The sequence below is a fragment of the Phoca vitulina genome, unplaced genomic scaffold (assembly GCF_004348235.1).
Source record: "Phoca vitulina isolate PV1807 unplaced genomic scaffold, GSC_HSeal_1.0 scaffold14, whole genome shotgun sequence".
Lineage (NCBI taxonomy): Eukaryota > Metazoa > Chordata > Mammalia > Carnivora > Phocidae > Phoca > Phoca vitulina.
The window spans coordinates 26,895,160-26,922,750 of record NW_022589717.1 but is presented as its reverse complement, the minus strand read 5'-3'; the positions used below and the strand labels follow the sequence as shown (position 1 = coordinate 26,922,750).

The 27,591-nt window shown below is 39.7% G+C and overlaps 1 protein-coding gene, 1 non-coding gene and 1 pseudogene across 6 annotated transcripts in view; all 3 read left to right on the top strand.

Annotated features, from left to right (window-relative positions):
- Nucleotides 1–1,325: 1,325 nt before the first annotated feature.
- Nucleotides 1,326–1,398, top strand: TRNAE-CUC. The gene has a single exon. It is a non-coding gene; the product is annotated as a tRNA-Glu (tRNA).
- Nucleotides 1,399–4,310: 2,912 nt separating this feature from the next.
- LOC116637322 lies at nucleotides 4,311–4,515 on the top strand (annotated as a pseudogene).
- Nucleotides 4,516–17,430: 12,915 nt separating this feature from the next.
- LRBA (LPS responsive beige-like anchor protein) overlaps nucleotides 17,431–27,591 on the top strand; it is a 758,742-nt gene continuing 748,581 nt past the window's right edge. For 3 of the 5 annotated variants that reach the window (XM_032412967.1, XM_032412966.1, XM_032412963.1), the window contains exons 1-2: nucleotides 17,431–17,935; nucleotides 18,275–18,714. In XM_032412967.1, coding sequence (XP_032268858.1) covers nucleotides 18,499–18,714 — 216 coding nt within the window. In that variant the 5' untranslated portion in view covers nucleotides 17,431–17,935; nucleotides 18,275–18,498. The remainder of the gene's footprint in view (nucleotides 17,936–18,274; nucleotides 18,715–27,591) is intronic. The other 2 variants (XM_032412965.1, XM_032412964.1) reach the window with 2 other exon arrangements.

The window sequence follows — 27,591 nt, the reverse complement described above, 5'->3', positions numbered from 1 at the left end:
AGGGCACAGTGTTTTGCACATAGAAAGCATTCAATACATGTTTTTTGGCTAGCTGAAACTCTAAAGTCTCTTGATTTAATTTTTCTGACAAAATTCTTCGGATCTACATGACTACTATCTATTTGAATAGGTAGTATCTTTTTTTTTTTTTTTAAGATTTTATTTATTTATTTGACAGAGAGACACAGCGAGATAGGGAACACAAGCAGGGGGAGTGGGAGAGGGAGAAGCAGGCTTCCCGCAGAGCAGGGAGCCCGACAAGGGGCTCGATCCCAGGATCCTGGGATCATGACCCAAGCCAAAGGCAGATGCCCAACTACTGAGCCACCCAGGCGCCCCTGAATAGGTAGTATCTTAATATAAAAAGTGTTGTATTTATTGCAGTTTATTTATCCCTTATAGATTAATAAGGGAATCATATATTTACCTAACAGTAATCCTAGGCTGAATGTGTTAAGTGACTTAAGAAAGTTACAACTTATATTTTACGGGCTCAGGGCAAAACAGAACACCTTAAGCAGGAGCAATTGGGAAAAGACCTCAGGGTTTCAGAGTAGTTGACACTGGACTCTCAGATCATATTGGAAGACCAAGAACAAAATCATGGAGATGGGAAATCACTGTGTGTGAAGAGGAAACTGTGATATGACTGGAGTGTAGAACCGTGGAGGATGCCTATGTGTCATGGCTGGACTGGAGCTCAACCCTGAAGGAATTCATTTCCCAGAAATAGGGTCTATACTCTCTTACAGCCATTTGTCACCACTCACTCACTCTCAAGCCTACAGTAATCTGGATTTTCCTATCTCTTAACTGAGACAGTTCTATTCAAGGTCACCACTAACCACTAGAAAAAACAATGGACTTTGATCATCCTCCTCCTTCCCTACCTATCTGTGGCATTCAACAATTTAATCTTCTTTCTTTACTGAAACCTCTTCCTCTGTAACTCATTCTGATAATATCTATGTCTCTTCCTCTGGTCTCTTTTCCATTGACAGATAACAAAAATGGGTTCCAATCAGGGCACACCTGTCAATGGGAAACAGTGAGGTCCTATAACAGATTCTACATTCAACTTCTTTCATTTCAACACAAACTTTTATGGAAAACATGCTATATGCAAGACACCATGCCAGATGTTGTAAGAGTGGAAAGACCCCTGGAATGTCCAATCTTGTGGGGGAAAGAGATTGATAAGCAAGGAATTAAAACTCAAAGCAGAAAAAGATAAGGGTTGATAAGCAGAAGCAGCATTCTGTGGATGTAAAAAGGAGGGGCAATTAAAAATGATCTTGAAGATGAGAATTATTCATATCTGGGGCACCTGGCTGGCTCAGTTGGCAGAGTGTGTGACTCTCGATCTCAGGGTTGTGGGTTCGAGCCCCACGTTGGGTGTTGAAATTACTTAAAAATAAAATCTTAAAAAAAAAAAAAAAGAATTAGGGGCACCTGGGTGACTCAGTGGGCTAAGCTCCCAACTCTTGGTTTTCGGCGCAGGTTGTGATCTCACGGTCATGAGATCAAACCCTGTGTCCAGCTCTGCGCTCAGCATGGAGTCTGCTAGAGATTCTCTCCCTCTCCCTCCCCCCTCTGTTTCCCCACCCCCACCCCAAGCATGCACACACCTTCTCTCTCTCTCTGTCTCTCTCTCTCTAAAATAAATAAATAAATAAAATATTTTAAAAAATAAAAGAATTATTCAGGGGTGCCTGGGTGGCTCAGTTGGTTAAGCGACTGCCTTCGGCTCAGGTCATGATCCTGGAGTTCCTGGATCGAGTCCCGCATCGGGCTCCCTGCTCGGCAGGGAGCCTGCTTCTCCCTCTGACCCTCCCCCCCTCATGTGCTCTCTCTCTCTCATTCTGTCTCAAATAAATAAATAAAATCTTTAAAAAAAATAAAATAAAATAAAATAAAAGAATTATTCATATCTTTCTAAGTATGAGGACATTTATTGCCAAAGCTCCATTGGTTAAGAAAAAAATTAAGTTATCAAGTTTGTGTGATTCTTAAAGAAAAATTGTTTTTCCCTCCTGCATTATTGGTTCATTATATTACAAATATTAAAACTTCCTTTTTAAGGGGATTACTCTATCTAGTGGTAATCCTTTTCTCACTTGATCCTTAGAACAATCTTATTTGGAGGGTATTATTAGACCTATTTTTCAGATGAAGAAGGTGAGACTCAGAGGAGTTAAATAAGAATGTAGGAGACTGGCCTGAAATAGAATTAAGCTCTTTTCCTCATTATTTGAAATGAATTTTTTAGGGAACTACATGCAGAATGTTTATTTAATTATACTCATTTTGGGTCTTACAAAGTCGAGAAGTTAAATGCCAGCACTTAAACTGAATGGATTCACAGGCCTCCAGATTTAATGCAGGACACTCATTTTCTTCATTGTCAGAATAACCCAGCAATCAGTTAGGTGCTTGGGGACATAACTCTTTCAATCCAAATGGGTCCAATTCAGTCTGTAGTGTTGGTGAGAACAATGCAGCCCTCTAAAGCTGGGTCTACAAGGCAGTTAAAAACCGAAGTGTATTAGTAGTTGTTTGCCGCCCTCAATTCAATTTCAGCACTGGGAAATCCAAAGACTGATGTTATTTTGTATGTTCCATTTCTTTCTAAAACTGGGATAATCAGTCATCTTCAGGCAGTAAAACCAGTTTGATGGGTACCCTCCCTACTTCCCCCATCAGAAACTGGCTTCTGACCTTAGTGCTCATTGGCTGATGGTCAGAGCTGGAGCAACAGGTGCTGCAGTGAAAAAAACAAACAAACCAACAAAAAACCCACCACCACCAAAAAAAAAAAACCTTTACAAACTTCACAGAAGAGGTTTTGTAAATAGAAATGAAGGCTGTGTAAACATAGTACCTGTACTTCCTCTAGTTTCCATGACACACTAGGAACCTAGCAGAAAAAGATCACAGTAGACAACCCACAAGCCACAAAATAGAGATGGTTTGGGAGGTGGGAGTAGAGTGGAAATTTTGTCTGGCTGCTCCAGCTTTTATCCAAAAAAATCTTCTGGCCAACACTTTTGATTCAAATAGCTCACATGTTAGGAACCCTGAAGAATTTTCTGTAATAAAAAAGTGACCAAGACATGAGTGACGACTCCATTCACTACAAAGGAAGTAAAAATAATTCCTTGTTGACACATAAGCAAAAGGATCTGGTCAGGTTGGAAACCCTGGTGCAGTTTGTAGTCTATGAGCAGTGTGGGGGGGGAATGCTAGATGAGAGTCTGGGATGGTGGAGGTGTTGTATTAGGCAGGATGGAATTCAATACCTCTATACTTGTTCCCAGATACCACATGAGCTTTGCTTAGCCTTCTCTCCTTTCACTACCTACAAAAAGTGTCAGGGTACCTGGGGGCTCAGTCGGGTTGGGCATCCAACTCTTGATTTCAGCTCATGTCACAGTCTCTCGGGGGTTGTGGAATTGAGCCCTGCCTCAGGCTCGCACTCAGCGTGGAGTCTGCTTGTCCCTCTCCCTCTGCCCCCCTCCCAGCTCACGCTCTCTCTCTCAAATAAATACGTAAATAAACAAGTATATAGATAAATAAAATCTTTTAAAAAAAGTGGCAGACTGTTTTTCAGACAGGAAGTAACATACACAGAGAACAAACATTCAGGAGGTATAATGGGGGTATATACAAGAGTAAGTCACTTTTCATATCTGTCCCCCAGCTACCTGGTTCTCTCCTAGAGGATCAAGTAGTACTGACTTTCTTATAATCTTTCCATAGATCTTTTATGAATATATATAAGCTTATTGTACATGTGTACACACAGGCTTTTTTTTTTTTCCTTTTTTTTTAAAACCAAATAGATGGGGGCGCCTGGGTAGCTCAGTCGGTTAAGCGTCTACCTTCAGCTCGGGTCATGATCCCAGGGTCCTGGGATCGAGCCCCGCATCGGGCTCCATGCTCTGCGGGAAGCCTGCTTCTCCCTCTGCCCATTCCCCTGCTTGTGTTCTCTCTCTGTCTCAGATAAAAAAAAAAAAAAAAAAAGTGGCAGAGAAGAAGTAGGCAACAGTGGGAGCTGAGCAGGCAGAGCAGGAGTTTGTACCAGTTTGTTGTGTTCAGTCCTAGATACTTTTTGGTATTTTATGTGATCTGGAAAATTGATTCCGAGATTCTGATTCCGAAAAAAATCAGTCGTTTTGCTTCATGGCTTCCTAATGGTCTGAATGAGCAAAGAAGAGCCCATTGTCCAGAGTTACCTCTTTAGGCTTTTTTCTCCTCCCTTTTTGCTGCTTGTTGTGCAGGTCGCACCCTCCCCTGCATCCCTCGTAGCCATGCCTCACAAAATTGAACCAATCACAACTTTCTGCACAGCCAGGGGGAAAGGATGCCAAATCCGTCATGATCAAGAAAAAGATAATAAAGATTAAAGTTCGATCCAGCAGCTACCTTTATAGCTTGGTCATCGCAGACAAAGAGAAGACAGGAAAACTGAAGCAGTCCCTGCCCCCAGGGTTGGCAGTGAAGGAGCTGATATGAACCTGGCCCACTGATTTGAACTGTATTAATATTTTAAAATAAAAAAAAAAAAGAGTTACCTCTTTTGGTCCAAGAAATTAATGGAATTTGCGACTGAATCAAAGATTATATGGATATCCTAAATGCTAACCGGACTAGCTGGTAAGCAGAATCGGCAAATAGCTAAATTGGTCAGGAAAGCTTTTATAATTTTTTTTCAAAAAACTTAAAAGATAGTAACTTAACATATGCTACAATTATTGTAATAATTTACATTTATTAAGCATTAGTTGCTTTGGGGGTAATATGCTAAGTACTTTACCTGTAATCCTTAAAATGGGTTCTATTATTATAATCATTTTATAGACGAGGAAACTGAAACTTATTAAATTTGTTCAGTGATTTCTCAAGAACACACAGCCAGTAAGCCATGGAAATAGAATTTAAGCCAGATGTGTTAGGTGTCAAAGTCTATACTGTTAACCAATAGCAATTTTATGATGTTTAAAGTAGCAAAACAGTGGAAACATGAATTTAAACAATAGAAGATTGGTTAAATTATGGTCTGGTCAATAGTGTAATAATACAGTTATTAAAGTGATGCTTAAAAGACTATTTGGTGACATGAAATATATTAATAATATATTTCTAAGTTAAAAAAACCAGATTACAAGCACCGTATTTAACATGAGCTCAATTTTGTAATTACACATTTATTTAGTTGGAATACTTGCCTACACCAAATGTGAGAGATGGTATCTCTGGGTGTTGCAATTATGGTTTTTTTTTTTTTTTTTTTTGAACTTTTCTACATTTTCCGAGCTTTCTACAATTAACGTGCATTACTTTTTAAATCTGTAAGACCCTTCAATGTTATTTCAGATAGAAGAGAGAAATTAGTAAGAGGAATACCATCATCAATTTTATGACAGATAACGGAAACTTTGTGGGGAAAGAAGGGTGGGGAGAACTGAACATACTGAATGTCGTGGTGACAGGAATGCATGTTCTTTCCTAGGTGCGGCCACAAGCGCAGATGTGTCTCACAAGTTTCCATTAGCTGATACCATATTAACCAGGGTCATGAGTAAGCACAATCATATCCTAATCATTTCCCTCCTCCTTGAATTGCTTTCCTCCCTTGGCTTCAGTGACTGCCTGCTCCTATTTTCCATCTACCTCATTGGCTTCCCTTTTGCAATCTCCTTTGCTAGTTCCTTCTCCTCTCCTCTCCTCCCCTCATTTCAAAGAGCCCTAGGCCTGGCCTTGGGTCTCCTCTTCACCACCTATTTCAGAGGGAAAAAACAAACAAACAAACAAAACATTCATATATATATTTATTTATATAGTTACACTCTCCTTTGGGAGCCCAGCCATAAATAAGTGAGTGAAGTAAATCCTTGATGTCACTGCCAACTCTTTCCCTAGGTCAACGCCACTTATTTCCACCTCAGTTAATAGCATATCCATCAGTCGCTCAAGTCAAAAATCTAAACAGCATTTTTCATTGCTCCCTTTTCCTCGTCTTTACCCCCTCATGTACAGTATATCAGCAAATCCTGTTGGTTCGATTTTCGAAATATACCTTGAGTCCTTTTCTTTCCCTTATCAGGCTCCATTTTGCTTAGGCTATTTGTTATCCTAAATTATCTCTTTGCTTTTATTTTTGCTTGGCCACTCTTCACACATAGCCAGTCATACTAATCTCTGAATTTGAAATTGAAAATTCAGAAGATGTGGCTCTGCTCTTTCATTTTTATTTTTTCCTGAAAAGTTAAGATTTACCTAGCTTGTCTGAATTATCATAATTCAGAACTAATTTAATAGTACAAAAAATGCATTCACTTTGGTTTCCTAGCAGTCAAATATTTGGGAACCTAAAAAGAAAAATTGCTCATTTGTTCTGTTCAGTTTGTACACCACCACCTTGGTTAACAATGGTTCTGGGAGAATTGAAAAAAAAGGAAAATTATATTCTATTCTTAATTCTCATCCATCTGTAAAGAACAAAACAGAAGTGCTGAAATAAATATGTATGGTAGTCTGGGGTGGCTTACCAAACTCGTTTCCACTTAAGTTAGTCTTGCCTCATTTTTCCAGGCCTTCAATTCACTGAATAGCTGCTGCTTTTTTTTTTTTTTTTTTTTTTGCCTTCTAAGTTTCTACAGCTATGACTCATGGAACTAGAACTAGATCAGCACTGCTATGTGCTACTTTCTATATTAGATTTTTCTCAACTGGTTAAAATTGACATAAGCAAAACACATTTTGTTCTTCTAAAGCTTAAACACAAAGTTAAACTGTCTAACAAACTTCCATTAAGAGAAGTTGGGTTTAGCAGAGGAATAAGACTTTTAATTTTATTATACAACATAATTTTCTCCAGCTATTTCTTTTTTTTTTTTTTTTGAAGAGATATTCGAACCCCTATGTTTATTGCAGCATTATTCACAATAACCAAGATATGGAAGTAACTCAAGTGTCCATCAACAGATGAATGGATAAAGAAGATATGATACACACAATAGAATATTACTCAGACATAAAAGAGAATGAAATCCTGCCATTTACAACAGCATGGATGAACCCAGAGGGTATAATGCCAAGTGAAATAAGTTAGAGTAAGACAAATACCATATGAGTTCACTTACATGTGGAATTTAAGAAACAAAACAGGGGCGCCTGGGTGGCTCAGTTGTTGGCCGTCTGCCTTCAGCTCGGGTCATGATCCTAGGATCCTGGATCGAGCCCCACGTCGGGCTCCCTGCTCGGCGGAGAGCCTGCTTCTCCCTCTCCCTCTGCCTGCCTCTCTGCCTGCTTGTGCTCTCTTTCTCTCTCTCTGTCAAATAAATGAATAAAAATCTTAAAAAAAAAAAAAAAGAAACAACAAATGAACAAAGATAAGAAGAGACAAACAAAAACCCAGACTCTTAAATACAGAGAAGAAACTGGTGGTTGCCAGAGGGGAAGTGGGTGGGGGGATGGGTGAAATAGATAAAGGGGATTAAGAGTATTCATGTTTTTTCAGATACAAGAGCAATTTATTTTTTTCATCAGTCTTATATAATACCTAGTGCTCATTACATCATGTCCCCTCCTTAATGTCCAGCACCCAGCCATCCCATCCCCCCACTCCCTCCCCTCCAGCAACCCTGTTTGTTTCCTATGATTAAGAGTCTCTTATGGTTTGCCTTCCTCTCTGATTTCGTCTTGTTTTATTTTTTCGTCTCTTCCCCTATGTTTTTTTCCTTAAATTCCACAAACTAGTAAGATCATATGATAATTGCCTTTCTCTGATTGACTTATTTTGCTTAGCATAACACCCTCCAGTTCCATCCACGCCACTGCAAATGGCAAGATTTCATTCCTTTTGATGGCTGAGTAGTATTTCATTATGTATATATACCACATTTTCCCCATCCGTTCATCCGCTGATGGATATCTGGGCTCTTTACATAGTTTGGCCATTGTGGACATTGCTGCCATAAAGATTGGGGGTACAGGTGCCCCTTCGGATCACTACATTTGTATCTTTAGGGTAAATACCCCGTAATGCAATTGCTTCCTCAGCCATTTCTTCCACAGTTGCTGATTATAGAACTTCCAATAATCTCATTTAGATCCTAGAAATTTAGGGTACATTTTCCTAAATGGTAATTTTTAATTTACTAACCACATTTTGCTTTAGAAATAGATTATTTTGGGGATGCCTAGCTGGTTCATTTGGTGGAGCATGTGACTCTTGATCTCGGAGTTGTGAGTTCGAGCCCCACATTGGGTGTAGAGATTGCTTAAAAATAAAATCTTTTTTTAAAAAAGAAACTATTTTGAAGTTGACACTATTTCTGTGTTGCTTTTAACATGAAATCTAGCAAACGTTACTTTCTTTTCTTTACGCAGAACTCCAATTCTTCTCCTTTCTGACTTATAAGACCATTGCTTTTAAAATAGAAATAACCTAAATGAGTGATACTAAAATCTTTATACAAGTTATTTTAATTAACATCAAACTTATTGTTATATATTTCATCAAAGGAGTATTATGAAGTAAAAAATAAATTGGTTCAGTGGTTATAAACTTTGGCCCCATATTGGAATTGCCCAGGAAGCTGCAAAAAATGCTAATGTCCGGGTCCTAAACAAGATTATAATTTAATTGGCCTGGGCATTGGGATTTATAAAAGGTTTGAGGTGATTCTAAAACATGGCCAAGGTTGGGGCACCTGGGTGGCTCAGTTGGTTGAGTGGCCAACCCTTGGTTTCACTCAGGTCATGACGTCAGGGTCACGGGATCCAGTGGGGCGTCTGCTGGATATTCTCTCCCTCTTCTTCTCCTTCTGCCCCTCCTCCCCTCAAATAAATAAATAAAATCTTTTATTTTATTATTTTTTAAGATTTTATTTATTTGAGAGAGAGAGAGTGAGCAAGAGAGAGCACACATGAGCAAGGGCAGAGGGAGAGGGAGAAACAGACTCCCCTGCTGAGCGGGGAGCCTGGCTCCAAGCTTGATTCCAGGACCCTGAGATCATGACCTGAGCTGAAGGCAGATGTTTAACCAACTAAGCCACCCAGGTGCCCCTAAATAAATAAATCTTTTAAAAAATAAATAAAACATGGCCAAGGTTAAGAACCACAACATTAGGCAATTACAACTCCTAGAAGTCTATATATCCCCATCCCCACTCCCCTTTTTAAAAGATTTATTTATTTGAGAGAGAGAGCACATGCTTACATAGTGGGAGGGGTAGAGGGAGGGGGAGAAACTCCAGCAAACTCCGCACTGAGTGCGGAGCCTGATGCAGGTCTCAAACTCATGCCCCTGACATCATGACCTGAGCTGAAACCAAGAGTCAGTCGCTTAACCAACTGTCCAACTTGTTGATACATTTATATATTGCAATACGATTATCATCCTAGTGTTAGCTAACACCTCTATCACATCATATAATTACCATTTCTTTTTCTGTACTGAGAACAATTAAGATCTAATCTCTTATAATTTTGAAGTTTGTAATACAGTATTATTGACTATAACCACTATGTGGTGCATTAGATCTCTATGATTTATTTATCTACTAGATGCAAGTTTGTACCCTTAAACAACATCTCCCCCACCTCCAGCCCCTGGTAACCACTATCTCATTCTCTGTTTTTATGAGTGTAGTTCTTTTAGATTTCACATATAGGTGATATCATAAACTATTTTTCTTTGTCTGACTTATCTCACTTAGCATAATCCCCGCCAGGTCTATCCCTGTTATTGCAAATGGCAGGATTCTGATGGCTGAGTAATATTCCATTATATATGTATATCACATCTTCTTTATCCATTCATCCACTGATAGGAACTTAGGCTGCTTCATATCTTGGCCATTATGAATAATGCTGCAGTAAAAATGAAAGTGCAGATATCTCTTTGATATCCTGTTTTCATTTCCTTTGGATATATATCTATAAGTGGAATTGCAGGATTATATGGTAGTTCTATTTTTAATGTTTTAAGGAACCTCCATACGGTTTTCCAAAGTGGCTGCACTAGTTTGCATTCACACTGACAGTGTACAAGGGCTCCCTTTTCTCCAAATCCTCACTAACACTTGATATCTTTGGCTTCTTGATGATAGCCATGCTAACAGGTGTGAGGTGGTTTTGATTTGCATTTCTCTGATGATTAGTGATGTTGAGCATCTTTTCAGGTACTTATTGGCCATTTTTTTAAAAGATTTTTTAAAGTGGGTCACCTGGGGGGCTCAGTCGGTAAGCGTCTGCCTTCGGCTCAGGTCATGATCCCAGCGTCCTGGGATCGAGCCCCCATTGGGCTCCCTGCTCAGTGGGAATCTTGCTTCTCCCCCTCCCGCTCCCCCTGCTTGTGTTCCCTCTCTCACTGTGTCTCTCTCTGTCAAATAAATAAATAAAATCTTTAAAAAAAAAAGAAGATTTTTTAACGTAATCTCTACACCTAATGTGGGGCTTGAACTCACAACCCTGAGATCAAACGCCACATGCTTTATGGACTGAACAAGCCAGGGGCCCCTGTATTGGCCATTTTGATGTCTTCTTTGGAAAAGTGTCTGTTTAATTTGTCCACTCATTTTTAATTTATTTTTTATTTTTGAAAGTTCCCTTCATGGTAGAACCCAGTCCTTAGCCTGGTTTACTTTGGTCCACTCCACCTCTCTAGCTTCATCTCTAGTCAACTTCTTATTAACAATCTACTTGCTTTTCCTAGGCTTACCATTTTCCTGTAACAATTATAATTTAGGCATGGGAGTCTTGGTTATGCTAAGCTAATTTTCATTCATAACAAACCAAGAATGTATCATAATCTATTCATTTCCCCTTCTGCTGCCTATTGTGTAAGCACAGAGTCAATTCCATTTCCCCCTTGTGCAGGGACAATAAACACTATAATGACATTTTAGACAATCACAATACCATCTAATGTCATGGGATAAGAGTTACCCACACTTAGATTCCTCATACATAAAGAGTACCTATAAAGAGGGTGTGATCAAAGTGTGGGTGGTAGAATGCATTTTTCAATATTTATTTACAGAGCAAGCTTATTATTGCTCTATAGCTCTATCCAGAAGAAAAATCTAATTATTTAAGGGTGGAATTGGACTCAGTTGTCTTCTCAGTCCAAAATGTCCAACCATTCTGGACACTTTTCATATCGTGGAATAACCTTCCCTGACTTTTTCATCTGGCTTATTCCTATTCTTTAATACTCAATTCTGGTATCACCTTTTTCTTGAAAGTCTCTCTTTTAGGTTTTATAGGTTTAATATACTGCATTGTAATGTCTGTCCCAATGACTAGACTGTGACTCCCCAAGGCAGGGGTTGGATTTTCTTTTATCTAAATGTCTAATGCAGTGCTTAATATGTAGGAGCACTCAGTACATGGATTTTTTGGAATGATCTTAATTTCTGTGACTGAATTTCTTCTTGCTTTAAATATCTTTTGGTCTTTATTTTTAAGATTTTATCCATTTATTTGACCGAGAGAGACACAGCGAGAGAGGGAACACAAGCAGGGGGAGTGGGAGAGGGAGAAGCAGGCTTCCTGCTGAGCAGGGAGCCTGATGCGGGGCTTGATCCCAGGATCCCGGGATCATGACCTGAGCCAAAGGCAGACGCCCAACGACTAAGCCAGCCAGGTGCCCCAATATCTTTTGGTCTTAATCAGTACCACATCATCAGTGGTATATGACTTAAAAAGGTAGAGTCCCCTGACTTAATGTCCCCTGACTTAATGTCCTCCCTGGAAAATTTCTTGTGGACTTTATAACCCCAAATGTGATCCCACATAATTCCCCTTTCCCTTGAGGATCTCTGCTACCATCCTCTTTAAGATATGGGCCCAATTATGGGGACTCCAAATTACAACATAGATGTGACAAGGCTGGAATATTTTTAAAAGTTTATACTCTGGACAGAAAAAAAGTAATATGGTCAGGAGAGTAACCCAAAACTACGTAATATATTTTTACCTGATGTTGTTGTTCTATTGCTATGTAACAAACACCCCTGAAACTCAGTGGCTTAATTCGGCAAGTACTTATTATTTCCCATAATTTCTGTGTGGGTTAACTGGGTCCAACTGTGCTATTGTATACCATGTGGTGTTGGCAGTGTTGCAGTCATCTGAGAATTCACCCTGGCTGGAATAGCTAAGATGGCTCACTCTCATGGTAGGCTATTGGTCCTGGTGGTTGGCTAAAACTCGGCTGGGACTGTTGACTGAAGGGCTTTGATTGTTCTTCTTTTTTTTTTTTAGATTTTATTTATTTATTTGACAGAGAGAGACACAGTGAGAGAGGGAACACAAGCAGGGGGAGTGGGAGAGGGAGAAGCAGGCTTCCCGCGAAGCAGGGAGCCCAATGCGGGGCTTGATCCCAGGACCATGGGATTATGACCTGAGCCGAGGCAGACACCCAACGACTGAGCCACCCAGGTGCCCCTTGATTGTTCTTTATATAGCTTCTCCACGTGGCTTGGATTCCAAGAAGGAATGCTCCAAGCCTGCCTCCATATGACAGCAGTCATCTTTCTCCTTTCAGTTGGAGTACTAGCAAGAAATTAAAAGTTCAAACCCAGAGAATGGGGGCTAGAAAAAAGTAATTTCTTCTCCTATCTGCTTAAAGTCATTCTCCTGGTGTCTCATTTCCTATGTGAACCCCCCACTTCCCTCTTGATGACTGAAATGGTAACCTCCCACTTTCAGGAGACACATTGACCTCTCAGAGACCTCACCTGGACAAAAATTCAGAATTTAGCTAACAATACCAATAGTTATTCTAGGGATATACGCTTACATAGATTGCAAAGGTGGGATGGGGTGGTGGTACATTTCTTTGTAGTATCATGACAACTATTAACTTACTATCATAAGGGACCACTGTAAATGAGATACCTATTTACACACTACTTAAGAACAAGATAGAGATGGGAAAACAGAAAAGACAAATCAACCAACCTAGTCTATGTCCATGCCAACTACACTAACTACTACATTAATATTTTATGTCTTAAAAAGTATGTCTTGGCTAGCATACTTGCTGAAAGTAGAGTTGCCCTTTACAAAGCCTCTACCTCTTTTGTGACATACACAAGGGAAAAAAGAATTTAAAAATTCCCAAAATGTGGGGCACCTGGGTGGCTCAGTCGTTAAGCGTCTGCCTTCGGCTCAGGTCATGATCACAGGGTCCTGGGATTGAGCCCCGCATCAGGCTCCCTGTTCAGTGGGAAGCCTGCTTCTCCCTCTCCCACTCCCCCTGCTTGTGTTCCTTCTCTCGCTGTGTCTCTGTCAAATAAATAAATAAAATCTTTAAAAAAAAATTCCCAGGGGCACCTGGGTGGCTCAGTCGGTTAAGCGTCTGCCTTCGGCTCAGGTCGTGATTCCACAGTCCTGGGATTGAGCCCCGCATCAGGCTCCCTGCTCTGTGGGGAGCCTGCTTCTCCCTCTGCCTCTGCTTATCTCTCTCTCTCTGTATCTCATGAATACATAAATAAAATCTTTAAAAAAAAATTCCCAAAATGTAGTAAGTTGATGTGGATCATTTTGAACTTCTAGATATTAAACAATCAATCATATAAACTTTTAATCTTAAACTTTTGAGTTTCCAACCATTAAAGAAGGTGATGTTTTTTCCCTTTAAATTAAATTGTTCCCAGAATCTAACGCCCAATAAAAATATCATTAATAAAACTACTAGCATAAAAATTTTATTTAACATTAGTTAAGATTTAATGAATGTTTCACTTTCTCACAAGGAGGGTGCTGCAAGCCAGGACCATGTATTTCCAGTCTATGATACCATAAGTGATGAGAAATAACAATTTGAAGAAAACTTCAAATCCAGAGATACACATCCAGGCTCATAGCAAATCATGTGGGTGGTAGCTTTCCCCTAAATTATCATTTCAACTATATGCTAGCAAAATGCCAATAAGTTACATTTGGGTGGGTTAGGTATTCTTTCTGGTAGAAAGAAAATTCCATCCCATCTTTGCTATCAAAATTTTCTTTCTATATAGGTAAGGGTTTATAGATCAATAATCTTGATTTCACCATGAAATTACATTCTCTTTGCCTGAGTTCCTCTGAGTTATGCACAGGCTTCCTGTTCTGAATCTACTGTGTTTTTTCTTCTTCTTCTTTTTCCTGCTATGGTTTTTAACATACGCTGAAGGCAAGTAAAATTATGAAAAATTTTAGTCCTTAATTCTGTCAAGATGGTGATGTCCAAGAAATACAAAGTAGATGGTGATAAAAAAAACTTGAGCCTGGCTTTACAGGAAGTAATCTTTTTTCCCCCCTTTCTTCCTTTTTGTGTAGCATTTGAGCATATAATGTAGGGATACAAGTATTGCAGTCCTGTAAATTCACCTGCTGATAGTTTATATGAAATCTTTTGACTAGAAAACATCCATTATAGTACCAAAAAGATAAACAAATTCTAACAAATGGTAAACGGCTTTCCATATTAAGACAGCCATTTATACCAAGCTCCTACCCCCTTTAACTGGTAGTAGTTGTATAGATTTAAGCAAGGGCTTTCAGGTGAGAAAACTTAAAGCAAGCATCTTTAGAGTTTTAACTCAATCCAAATAATATGTTTTGAGTACCTACAATGTTCAGGATTGTGCCATGAAGGAGCTTAGTAGTTGATGGGACAGATAGTTCACCCTGAAGCACTCTGATTTTATTCTTTTGACGTAAACAGCTATTGTACTCTAACTGTGGCTAGAAGTGAAGTTTCCTCTTCTACCTTCCATATGCTTCCTTCTGAACCCCCATTTTTTGCCATGTATTTTACTGTAACCAGGAGCAAAGTCAAGCAGGAGGTTGGATAATTCTGAAAAACTGTAAAAAATAGTTGACAATTTTTTGGGGAAATATTTGGGTAATTGTCTTATATCCCCTTTTATTTCACCAGTAGAATAGTGTTAACAGTGAGCTGGCAAATCCATGACAGACACAAATCTTAGCTCCAGTCATTTAGGTTGAATAACTGTGACCACACTGTGTTTAGGACATGTTCATTGTCATCTCCTTCTTAATGGCAGACGTTTATTTATTTAGCAAATACTTTACTAGCAATTGTATGCCAGATATATTAACATACTCGAGGGGCGCCTAGGTGGCTCAGATGGTTAAGAGTCTGCCTTCGGCTCGGGTCATTATCTCAGGGTCCTGGGATTGAGTCCCACATCAGGCTCCTTGCTTAGCAAGGAGCCTGCTTCTCCCTCTGCCTGCCACTCCCCCTGCTTGTACTCTCCCTCTCTCTCTGGCAAATAAATAAATAAAATCTTAAAAAAAAAAATACTCAAGGTAAGACTATTTGCCCAAATCTGGGGAGACAAAATGCTTTAATAGAAGCCTTTCATTAATGCCTCTCTACCTCAAATGTGCCTCCTTGTCTCCTTCCCCACAGATGTGTTAAAGGTCAAGTGAAAGTTGTCTTTCTACTTCAGGGACACCTGACTCCCTCTTATTCCAGACTTATTTTTTTTTTTAAGGATTTTTTTTTAATCTATTAGAGAGAGAGACACACACAGTGAGAGAGGGAACACAAGCAGGGGGAGTGGCAGGCAGAGGAGAAGCAGGTTTCCCACTGAGCAGGGAGCCCGATGCGGGACTCGATCCCAGGACCCCGAGATCATGACCTGAGCCGAAGGCAGACGCTTAATGACTGAGCCACCCAGGCGCCCCAGACTTATTCATTTACCAATCTGAAATATATATGTATTATTTATTTTATTATTTTTTAAAGATTTTATTTATCTGTTAGAGAGAGAGCACAAGCAGGGGGAGGGCAGGCAGGGGGAGGGGCAGGCTCCCCACCGAGCAAGGAGACTGATGGGGGGGCTCGATATCAGGACCCTGGGATCAGGACTGAGGGGAAGGCAGACGCTTAACTGACTGAGCCACCCAAGTGTCCCACAATCTGAAATTTAAATCTGAGGTGTTTAGTTTTTCAGGGATTTAAGGAAAGGCAAGCCATTCATGTGGCTTGCCTCTTACCCTGGCAATACATCAATCACCAATTCAGATCATGAGAAAAATGTCTGCTCCATCTTTGGAGTATCTGCTTATTGCAAAACAAGTCTTTAACAAACATTTGCAACCATAGGCGATTTGGTGAAGTCAAATTCATTTTAGTGTTTTTAAAATGTGTACCGCTTTTCTGAAGATACCCCGATGCTTCTTGTCTTAACTCATGTTACCTCCCTCCCTCCAAATTTCCATGTGATAGTTGGAATTCAGTTTCCTTTTCAAGCCCATCCCAACCCTTTCTCTAGGCAATTATTACATCTCTCAAACCAATATATTTTTTTTTTCTGGCTCCTCCCTGGTACTTCCTAACTTTTATCTGACTTCACTTTTTCTTCACTTTCATTTTAGGGAACTACTAGTATATTAAACATCATTTTTTAAGGCCTTATGACTTCAAAGAGTACATAAGGGTGAAAAACCACTTTAACGATACTTGTTTTTCACTAATGCATCAGGAAGAATACTTTATTGTTAATAGTGAGGGTGGAGGGGAAGGACACATTACGATGACCTGTGCTGGTTTCAATCCTAATGTAACTTATCTTTTAAACTAATCTGAGAATGAGGCGAACCTAACTTTCACACTGGAAAATTACGAGTAAAAAAACCCCTGAGATCTACAGGCAAAATTAACCCCGCCTCCACGCTGTTTGGAGCAGCTGTCTCAGGAATCCTCCCTTCCTTAGAATGTGGGAGAGGTTTGGTGGGGCGGCAGCTGCAAAGCAAGGAATCTTTCCCATTCCTCATGGACACGTCCCCCCTCCCATCTTCTTCCAAGCGGTGGCAGCTGCTGGGGCATCCCAGTGGAAATCTCTAAGTCTTCACGGAGCGCCGCGGGCGGGCAGCAGCTGAACGCAGTCAGGGGTGGGGACTCTCTGCTCCCTTTAGACAAGGAAAGCAGCCTCGCTGGCTCCAGCGCTGCCACTTCTCTGGCTCATAGCAGTCCCTCAAGTGTCCTTCAAGTCCAAGAAGACACCTTGGAAACGTGGGGCGGGTTCTCTGCGCGCTAGGAGACCCTACGGTAACTTAACAACAGAAGAAGCTTCAGAATCACCTCAGCACTTGTCAAAGCACCTTCCCAGGTCGCGGGTGGGAGGTGTACGCGTGTGTGCGGGGAGAGTCGGCTCCTGGTACGAAACGTCTCTTCTGGCCGGTCCGGGACACACCTGGTGTTATTTGGGCAAAGCGCCCGCTAGCGTGCCCACCTTCACACGTAGTCCTGCCTGCAAGCCCGCGCCTGGCACCTCCGCCCTTTCGCGGCCCCCTAGGCCTCCCGCGCTTCCCCACCCCGCCACACGCTTGCCTCCGCCTTCGCGGGCGCCCGCCCCACCGTCCCGCGCGCTCGCGCACGCGCACGCCGCGCCCGGCAGCCCTCGGCGCTGTCATGGCGGCGAGGAGTAGCTTCAGTGGGCACAGGGGCATTCGCGCGAGCCGTGGCGAGGCGAGCTGTGGCAGTAGCAACCTCACCACCGCCGGCAGCGTCAGCCGCGGTGTCCATAGCGCCAGCAGCGGCGGTTTTTGCAAAGGCTGAGCGCAGGGGTCGGGCGGGCCAGGAAGCCATGGAGTTCTGTGCAGCCGCGGACTCCCGGGGAGCGGACTAGGGAAACTTGGAGGCTGCGACCAGGTGCACTGACCTCTCTCTCCTCCCTCTCCTCGCCGTCGCCGCCGGGCCTCCCCTCCCTCCTTGCCACAACACACACCTCCCCTCCTCTCGCCGTCGAACCTCAGGTGCCTAAGTGCTCCACTCCTCCCCCTGGGCCGAGCGTTGAGAGTAATCACCGCCCCCTTCCCCCGCCTTTTCCTGCCCTGGATCTCCGCCGCCGCCTCCGTCTCGCGGCTCCCTGGCCGGGGGTGAGGACGAGTCCGGAGTACCTGGGTGAGGAGGAACTTTCTACTTCTGTGGTAGCTTGGGGGCTCCCTCCTTTCCTCGGACCCTTCATTTCCCAGCGACAGGTCCTCTTTCCGTGCACCTGTGAGGAGAGGTAGCCCTGCGCCTGGAACCTGCGAGAGTGTGGGGGAGGAGTGAACCTGTTCAGGGGCCTCTTGAACCCGCCTTCACTCAGAACCTACCTCTTTGAGCCAGGGAGGTTAGCGGGTGGCTGGTAGTAAGGTCCCTTTAGCAACTTATTTGACGGACAGTAACTATTTCCTTCTCCCCCCACAAAACCCTAAAACAAAACCTAGCGTATTTAACATTTATCTAATCTTCCAATAGGGTTTGGCGTTGTTGTCAGCCTCGGGGAGAGAGATTGGACAAATATTCTCCAAGAGGAGGAGGGCGACGCCAAGGACTTTCCCCATCAACTGCTTTTGGGGTTTCTCCACAACTTGGAAGAGTGACCCTTTTCCTCTTGTGTTGCGTGTGTGTGCTTATTCCTAGTGCAGCAATTGCTGTCCCATAGTGACTCCGAGTTGTCCTTTCTCATGAACTAGCTAGCAATGGCTAGTGAAGACAATAATGTCCCTTCCCCGCCACCAACAGGTGATGACGGGGGAGGTGGAGGGAAAGAAGAAACCTCTGCTGAAGAGGGTGCATTGTCCCTGAAACCAGGGCTCCCCATCAGGGGCATCAGAATGAAATTTGCCGTGTTAACGGGGTTGGTTGAAGTTGGAGAAGTATCCAATAGGGATATTGTAGAAACTGTCTTTAACCTGGTAAGTAGATATCTATTTTATAAGCATATATTCTTCTCAGTGGGTTGGGGAACTAGACGTTAAAGTTGGAGCCATGTGCTTGACTCAGACTGCTGATGGCTTTTTCCATGGATGGAAGCACAAAATTCTACTGACCTAAATGAAAGAATTTTTTTGTATTTTTCAGTTTAAGGGGAATTATGTAAATTTAGGTGCTCCAGGTTTTGTGAAAGTGAACAGATCACGTTTGTGCTAAGGAAATAATTGTTGCTTGGAAGTATTTTGTGGGGGTTCCAGTGGAGGAGTTTTATTATATAAACTTTTTTTTTCTTGGGATATATAACTAAGTCTGCAGTTCTCTTTAACATTTTAAAGATATTTTCGTGACTTTTTTTGGACTTGAGAAATAAATGCCCTAGATACTACTTACTCTTTTGAGTCTGCCTAAGTTACGTTTTGCTGTAAGTTTTGAACATGAAACTTTTGTTCACAGATGAACAAAGATTTGTTCATGATGAAAGATTAATTTGCCACAAAGTTAGTATTTATATTTTGATCAGTTTTATTTTTAGACATAACTAACAAAAAATTAAATTTTGGAATGAATTTAGGGTTACATCTTGTGAAAATTGAATGGCAATTTGAAAAGAGAATTCTGGCAGATGCAGTATAACCGAATCTATTTCTTTGGTGAATGCATGTCTAGCAGTAAAGCATACTTGGTTATTGGAAGTTGCCGGTTATACTGTGAACTATGAATGTTATTTTTGAAAGGTGGATAAGCAATACTTTTTCTCTACTCCATTCTTAGAAATGGTTATTTCTAATGGGAACGTTTTAGATTTCTTTACTGCAACTTCTATTGCCCATCAATTTGAAGAATGAAAGGTAAATTTGGCCTTAAAAATACTTCCACCTCTTCTGCCTACTTACCTGTGTTAGAAGATAACAGATGGGAACAAATATGAATGTATAATAGCTGTAATAACTGTTTAGTACTCTTCCCTTTTGCCTGTGTGTTTTCAAGGTTAGGCTTGTTTTATTCCAGGGCAGTTAATTATTTCCTTCACTAGACCTTTACCAATAGTCTGGTCACCTGCAGTACAACTTCTAGAATGAGAAAGGAGCTAAATGAAATTCACTTACTATTGGAGTATAAGAACTTTGAACAATAGGGTATTTTCTACCATTTTGTTTGCTTATATATAAATAACAGACACGCATGTACACATTTTAAAAAAACTATATGTATGGAAATGTTCAAATATATACAAAAACAGGATAGTTCTCTGGTATGTGTTATCCAGTTTCAACAATTATCAAAACTTTGGGGATCTAGTGTGTTTGTGGTCTTTAAAAGTTTGTGAGTCTCAAGGAGGTAAATGGTAAATTGATTCATTCCTCTACCTCAAAGTAGACTTGAAAACTTTTTTTTTAAATTTCTTTTTCTGTTTCTAAACCTCATGTTCCTTGAGGACAAACAGAAATCTGTGGTAGTGATATAGCCCATAATTAGTTGTTTGTGTGTGAAATATAATATTCCACTGGCAAAGGAGAATTCGAACTCCTTTGTTCTTTAGAATGCCCTGTGTGAAGGTGGACAACCAAACATGAGTTACCTGCATTTTATTAAGGAAAATCCAAATTCTGTAGTAATGGTTTGCTTATATGCTGCCTAGAATTGTAGACCTGGTAGAGATAAAGGATTATTGGTTAAATTCTGCACAGCTACATGTTTTCAGAGTAATAGGTGTCTGGTAAAAGGAGAGGGAAACTGTTCAGTTACACCTCTTCTTCATCTCATTCTCTTCTCATGTAGAGCACAGGATTAGATCAGTTCCTCCCTTTTCCATTCTCCCTTACAATACTTTATATGTTCCTTCATGGATATGTAGGGTCCTGGCCAGTCTTTAGAAAATCTTGAGAACTGAAATTTTGGGAATCTGGTAAGCTAGTCCGTCTCAACATTGTTAGTACCACGGCACCTAAATATTTCCATAGTTATCAGCCTTAATCTTCTGCTCAAAGAAGGAAATGACATTAATAATAATGATTTTACAGAAGTTACGATGTTTACTATGTGCCAGGCAATGGGCCAAGTGCTTTACATATGTTTTTAAATTCTTCTTTCAATAACTGTTTACTATATATCTCATTTTATAGATGAGGAGACTGAGACACTGAAAGGTTGAATAGATTGCTTACAATTTGGTGATTCTTAGAATGGCAGTCTTTCCAGGAGTACATCTGTCTCTTGAGTTGATGTAGAATTGTTTGCTTCTCTGAGCAGGTATTTATAGCTCAGGCATAACTTTCCTCAATATAAGAACACCTAATATTAATGATGAAATCTCCATCAGTAGAATTCATTTCTTTTTTTTTTTTTTTTTTTAAGAGCGTGAACGTGTGCTGAGGGAATGGGGAGAGGGAGAGGGAGAGAATCTTTTTTTTTTTTTTTAAGGTACACACAGTAAAGTTTATTTTGGTGCATGGTATACTTCACTGCATTAAAAATAAATTAATCAGCAAATTCCTGCCTGGCTCAGCTCTGGTTTATGTGAATAGTACCCAGCTGTATTGAGTTACAAGGTGTTACTATCTCCCCACACAGAGGGGGCTTCACTGTAGATCTCAAAAAGGAGAGAATCTTCAGCAGACTCCGCCCTAAGCCCAGACCCTGACTTGGGGATTGATCTCATGACCCTGAGAAGATGACCTGAGCCGAAATCAAGACTGAGAGGCTTAACTGACTGCGCCATCCAAGCGCCCCTCATTTCTTCCTCTAACATTCAAATAACTTTCACAAAACTGCTTTAAGAAGTAAAAAAACTGCTTAAAAGCAGACCATTTTTCTGGTCATTCAGTTGGTTTTCTTACTTGGCATGTGGATGCAGAAAGATTATCATTAACATTTTTTTTTTTTTTTTTTTAAAGATTTTTTCTTTATTTATTCATGAGAGACAGAGAGAGAGAGGCAGAGGGAGAAGCAGGCTCCCAAGGAGCAGGGAGCCCGATGCGGGACTCGATCCCAGGACCCTGGGATCATGACCTGAGCCGAAGGCAGACGCTTAACCGTCTGAGCCACCCAGGCGCCCTATCATTAACATTTTTTATAGTCAGTATATTGGATTAAAATTTATAAAATTGTGAAAATACAGAATACAGACAGAAGAATATGCAATATGTGTAAGTAATGAAGTATTATAATGATATTAGCCCTGTGAATCTTCTTTCTTAACCAGTATATTACCAGTATCACTGAATCCTTATTGTGTTCTCCTTTATCCTACCTTCACTGGATTTTTAATTAGTAAGTTTAAACTATTTTAGTTATTATATCTTTTCCCTATTTTTGACTCATTTTGTTAAAGTAGATTATGTCCTACTGATTGTTTTTTACTGATTACATGTTAGCTGCTTTAAGTAATAATATTTGTGCTGTTAAAATTAACAACTTCCCCTCCCCTGGAGTTGTCCAAATTAGTGGTAAAGCCATACATACTTCCAGAGATCTTTACAAAGTGCTGCCTCCTAAATTTGCTAATGTAGCTTGACCTTACTGTAACTTGACCAAAATTCCTTTGAAATTTACCACTGTTCTTGTAATTTCTTTTGCAAATCTGTTTTATAGGTAAGTTTTGATTAATAGTACACACCTGTGTATTCAAGTGTTTCAAACTTTTAGTCAACGTTTACATTTTTCTTGTTGCAACTTAAAACCATTTCATTTTTTTAAAATCTGTATGCTAAAATCATTTGTCAGACATTTGGACCCAGAGTAATTAATGTATTGGTATGTTTTCAGGAACTTGTTGCTGAGTTTAAGGCTTCCATCAGGTCTTTAAAGGTATTCAGTTCAAGAATAGTGTTTCCCATGGGCTAGTGACAAATACATGTTTTAATGAAATTTGTTTAATAAGTATATGATTTTAATTAAAATGTTAAAGCTTAAAAGGTAGAACATAACTTTTTATGACTCATTACATGTCATTTGATACAGGTCCTGCTAAAGATACTAACGGTGCAAACTTGTAATACCTATAGGACCTGAGCACATCACATAGAGGCTCCGTTCATTCGTATTGACTGTGTGCAGAGGGTGTACTTGTAGACTTAGAGAGGCAGTTTCTATTCCATTCTGGTTGGTTGTTGGTCTACAGTAACATGGGCCCAAAGGTGTCATAGCTTTTGATTTTTCAGGAAGGATTGGAAATCGATATTTTAAAAAATAACATTTTAAAATGTCCAATTAAAATACTACAAACTACTGTGTGAGACATATAAAATTTCAGGTAGTTATTTTTCAAGCCTTTAATATGAACGTTTATTAGAAAGATAATAACACAAAATGCTTCTTAATGTGCTCCCCCAACCCCCATGAATTTGTACATCATGTTATAAGTAATAGAAAACTTGAACTGGTTTTAAACACAATAAAAAGGATTTATAGGCTCATTTATCTCCAAGTCCAAAGGTAGGGCAAGACTTAGAGTAACACAGTAGTATTAAATATCAGTTTCTTTCCGTTTCTGTTCTGCTTTCTTCAGTCTGTTGCTGTTCCTCTCATGATTGTAGGATGGCTGCTAGTAGTAGTTGGGACCATATATATTTTTGTTCACATCTCTTGGGAGAGCCTCACTGTCCTAACATTCCAAGTAAGAGTCATGACCTGATTAGTGAACTAGTGACTGTGGTCATTGAAATGGTTGATTGGCTTAAGCAAACCAGGGCCAACTACTATACCTAAGGATGGGGTTGATTTTCTCTGAAGTACATGGCATGTCTAGGGAGAGGTAGATACACAAAGAAAAATCTGGGTAAGAGACTGAAAGGGTAGGGCGCCTGGGTGGCTCAGTTGGTTAAGTGTCTGACTTTGGCTCAGGTCATGATCTTGGGGTCCTGGGATCCAGCCCCGAGTCCAGCTCCATGCTGGGTGTAGAGCTTGCTTGGGATTCTTTCTTCCTCTCCTTCTGCCCCTTGCCTACTTGCTCTCTCTCTCTCTCTCTCAAATAAAATCTTTAAAAAAAATTGAAAGGGTAAATGGATAGTTGGATAAGCGACCGATGATATCCACTATTCTTTTCAAAGATACTTGTTTAAGAGAAAAAAAGTCATTCATTACCTCAACACCCTATTGGGATTTTGAGCAAGTTTTTTTAAACTCTGTACCATAGCTTTTCCTATGTACAAGGGGGAAACTACACTGTAGCCAGGATTAAATGAATGAATACTTGTAAAGCACTTAAAATAATGTGTGGTACATTGAGTGCTATTATAAGTATTTACTGTTATTTTAATATTTGTTGTTTAGATAGTTAAGTCATCATATTCCAACCTTATAATTTTTTTTTTTTTTTTTAAAGATTTTATTTATTTATTTGAGAAAGAGAGAATGAGAGAGAGAGCACATGAGAGGGGGGAGGGTCAGAGGGAGAAGCAGACTCCCTGCCGAGCAGGGAGCCTGATGCGGGACTCGATCCAGGGACTCCAGGATCATGACCTGAGCCGAAGGCAGTCGCTTAACCAACTGAGCCACCCAGGCGCCCCCCAACCTTATAATTTTTTGTTTCTATATAGCTATTACCAGCCTCATTGGCTCTGCAATATACTATATAGTTCTTCTGAATTTATTTAATAGCCGTGGTGATTTTTTAGAAATGACTTGTTTTTAAAAACCTTTGTTGAGGTATAATTTACATACCATAAAAATCACTTGTTTTAGTATACAATTTACTGATTTTTATTAAGTTTACAGAGCTGTGCAGGCATTACCACAATCTAATTTTAGAACATTTACATCCTGTGTTCAAGATGTTTCATAGTTTTAGCTCTTGCATTTAGGCCTGTGATCCATTCTGAGTTGATTTTTTAAAAAAGTTTTATTTATTCAAATAATCTCTACACCCAACAAGGGGCTCAAACTCACGACCCTGAGATCAAGAGTCCCACCCTCTTCTAAGTCAGCCAGGTGCCCCCATTTTGAGTTGGTTTTTGTATGTGACAGAGTGATAAGATAGAGTCTAAATTCCTTTTTGTATGTGGCTATTACTGCTCTTTGTTGAAATGGGTATTCTTTCCCGCTGAATTTTGTCAAAAATCGGTTGACCATAAGTGTAAGGATTTATCTCGACTTTTTTTCCTTTGATCTGTATGTCTGTTCTTTACCACAGCCACACTATCTTAATTACTGTAGCCTTGTGGTAAGTTTTGAAATAGCGATGTGTGTCCTTTTACTTTACTTTTTTTTTTTTTCAAGGTTGTTTTGGCTATTCTTGGTTCTTTGCATTTCTGTGTTAATTGTAGGATCAGCTTGTCAGTTTCTGTGAAAAGGCAAGCTGGGATTTTGATGGGGAGGTGTTGAACCTATAGATAACTTTGAGGAATACTGAGTTTTCCATTCCATGAATATGGAGTGTCTTTCCATTTATCGAGGTCTTCCTTAATTTCTTTAATCAATGTTTTATAGTTTTCACTGTCTGAGGAGATGAATTATTTGAGTAAAAAAATTTTTTTTTTGCTATTGAAATGCTTCTTTAGGTAGCTTTTTTTTTTTTTAAACCCTACATAATCTTTTTTTTAAAAAAGATTTTATTTATTTGACAGAGAGAGACACAGAGAGAGAGAGGGAACACAAGCAGGGGGAGTGGGAGAGGGAGAAGCAGGCTTCCCGCGGAGCAGGGAGCCCGACGTGGGGCTCGATCCCAGGACCCTGGGATCATGACCTGAGCTGAAGGCAGATGCCTAACGACTGAGCCACCCAGGCGCCCCAATCTTTTTTTTTTTTTTTAAGATTTTATTTATTTATTTGAGAGAGAGCGCTTGAGGGGGGGGGGGGGAGGGGGGGGAGGGAGACTCCCCCCCCCCCCCCCCCCCAGCAGGGAGCCTGATGCGGGACTCCATCCTGGGTCTCCAGGATCATGATCTGAGCCAAAGGCAGTCTCCCAACCAAGTGAGCCACCCAGGCGCCCTTTAGGTAGCTTTGTGTATTGAAATTTCTAGAAGTGGAATAAATGGTTCAAAGTATATGAACATTTATATAGATCATGAGTAGATATTGTTAGTTTGTTTATTAATGTTGATAATTAAAAGAAATGTAGGTGAATTGATGAATTTTAAAAACTTCATAGTTTCTTGGAGGTGATAGATTTGATCATTTAAGTCCCTGCAGGTATACATTCTTGTTTCCATTTAAATTGGTTCATTTTAAACTGAGAAATCATTTGGAAAACTGAAAAGTCAGAATTTTTCTTTTGTTTGTGAATTAATAGAGGAAGCTTTTTGTTTTTCATACTGACCTAGCCTAATTTATCTAGTATATTTAGTTTTTATATTATAAGGTATTTCTTTCCACACATATATTTTTAAAAATATATTTAATAGTTTTTGTATATGTGAAAAAAATATCCAGAATGCATTTTTGTTTTATAGTACTTAGGTAATAAATTGTTTTATTTATCTTTGTACCTCTAGATTTTTTAGTGTTTGGTACTTCAAAAATGTTTGTTAAATTAAGTGGAAATGTCCTAGTCTTATCATTTAATAAATTACAGTCATTAGGAAGCCTAGTTTGATTCTTTCTTGCAAAATATATGTTGTTAAGACCTTAATCTATATATCTTTCCGTATTTCCTGACTATTTCTTATGAAGATACTTTTAAGGTAGCTCGCATTTTCAATGTACAATTTTGAGTTACCTCAATATATGTTTTAGCACTAAGGGACAATTTTGTTAATTTATTTTCAGGATATTCTCTTAACCTGCTTTAAGGTAGTTTTTCCTTTTCTCTAGTATTACGTCATGTAATGGGATATATACTCAGAAACCTACTTGTATGCAGTGAGTCTTTCTAGTGAGTCTTTGGCTTAAAAGCTGTTGGGACAATACCCAAAGTAAAAAACAAAAGAAGGAAACAATAAAAAAAATGTAGAGAGTACATGAATTCTTTCTAATTTGCTAAACTAACTTCATAAAACACTACTAGTTTTATATTTTTAAGGTGTTTTGTGTGTCTTTGTGTATCTTTTCTGATTCTTCAGAGATTTAATTGGATTTGTGTAAAAGTAATATATGTGTAAAAGTAATATATGTTAAGTACAGAATTTCTTGTTGATGGAGGTTGTGGAAGACTGCATATTAGGGATTTTGTAGAGCAGATTCTTACTTTGGGTAGGAAATTGGGTACCAAATGACTTCTAAGGATATGTAACTGTCTGATGTTCATGCTCTAATTTTTGTTAGAAACAAAATGCACCTGGGTGTTTGCATTTATTTCTCAGACTTCTTTTGACCAGAGTTATCAGTCTTTTAGTAATTTATATTCTAAAAAAATTGCAGTTTATTTATTTATTTATTTATTTATTTATTTATTTATTTTGAAAGATTTTATTTATTTGACAGAGAGAGAGACAGTAAGAGAGGGAACACAAGCGGGGAAGAGGGAGAAGCAGGCCTCCAGCCAAGCAGGGAGCCCGATGTGGGGCTCGATCCCAGCATCCTGTGATCATGACCTGCGCGGAAGGCAGACGCTTAACAACTGAGCCACCCAGGCGCCCCCAAAATTGCAGTTTTAGAGCGAGGTGAGGGGCTGGATTCTCCATGTATAGTTTTAGAGAAAGATGAAAACTGATGAGGTCTCAATTATGTTTTATTAGAAATATGTCTATTGCTTGGGAACTGAAAAAGATATTCTTTTTGCCTAATGAGATCTTTATTTAGTGAGTACTAACTTCATTGGTGTGGAATTTTTATTTATAAAAATCTCAGTAAATCTTATAAAGCTATGAGAATTTTAAATAATTAGGCCTCTGATGAGGTTTTTGGGTTTTGTTGTTTCTAGTGGAAATACTTTTCTCATAAAGTAATACAAATATGTAATCTTCTTAAAATTTTATTTATTT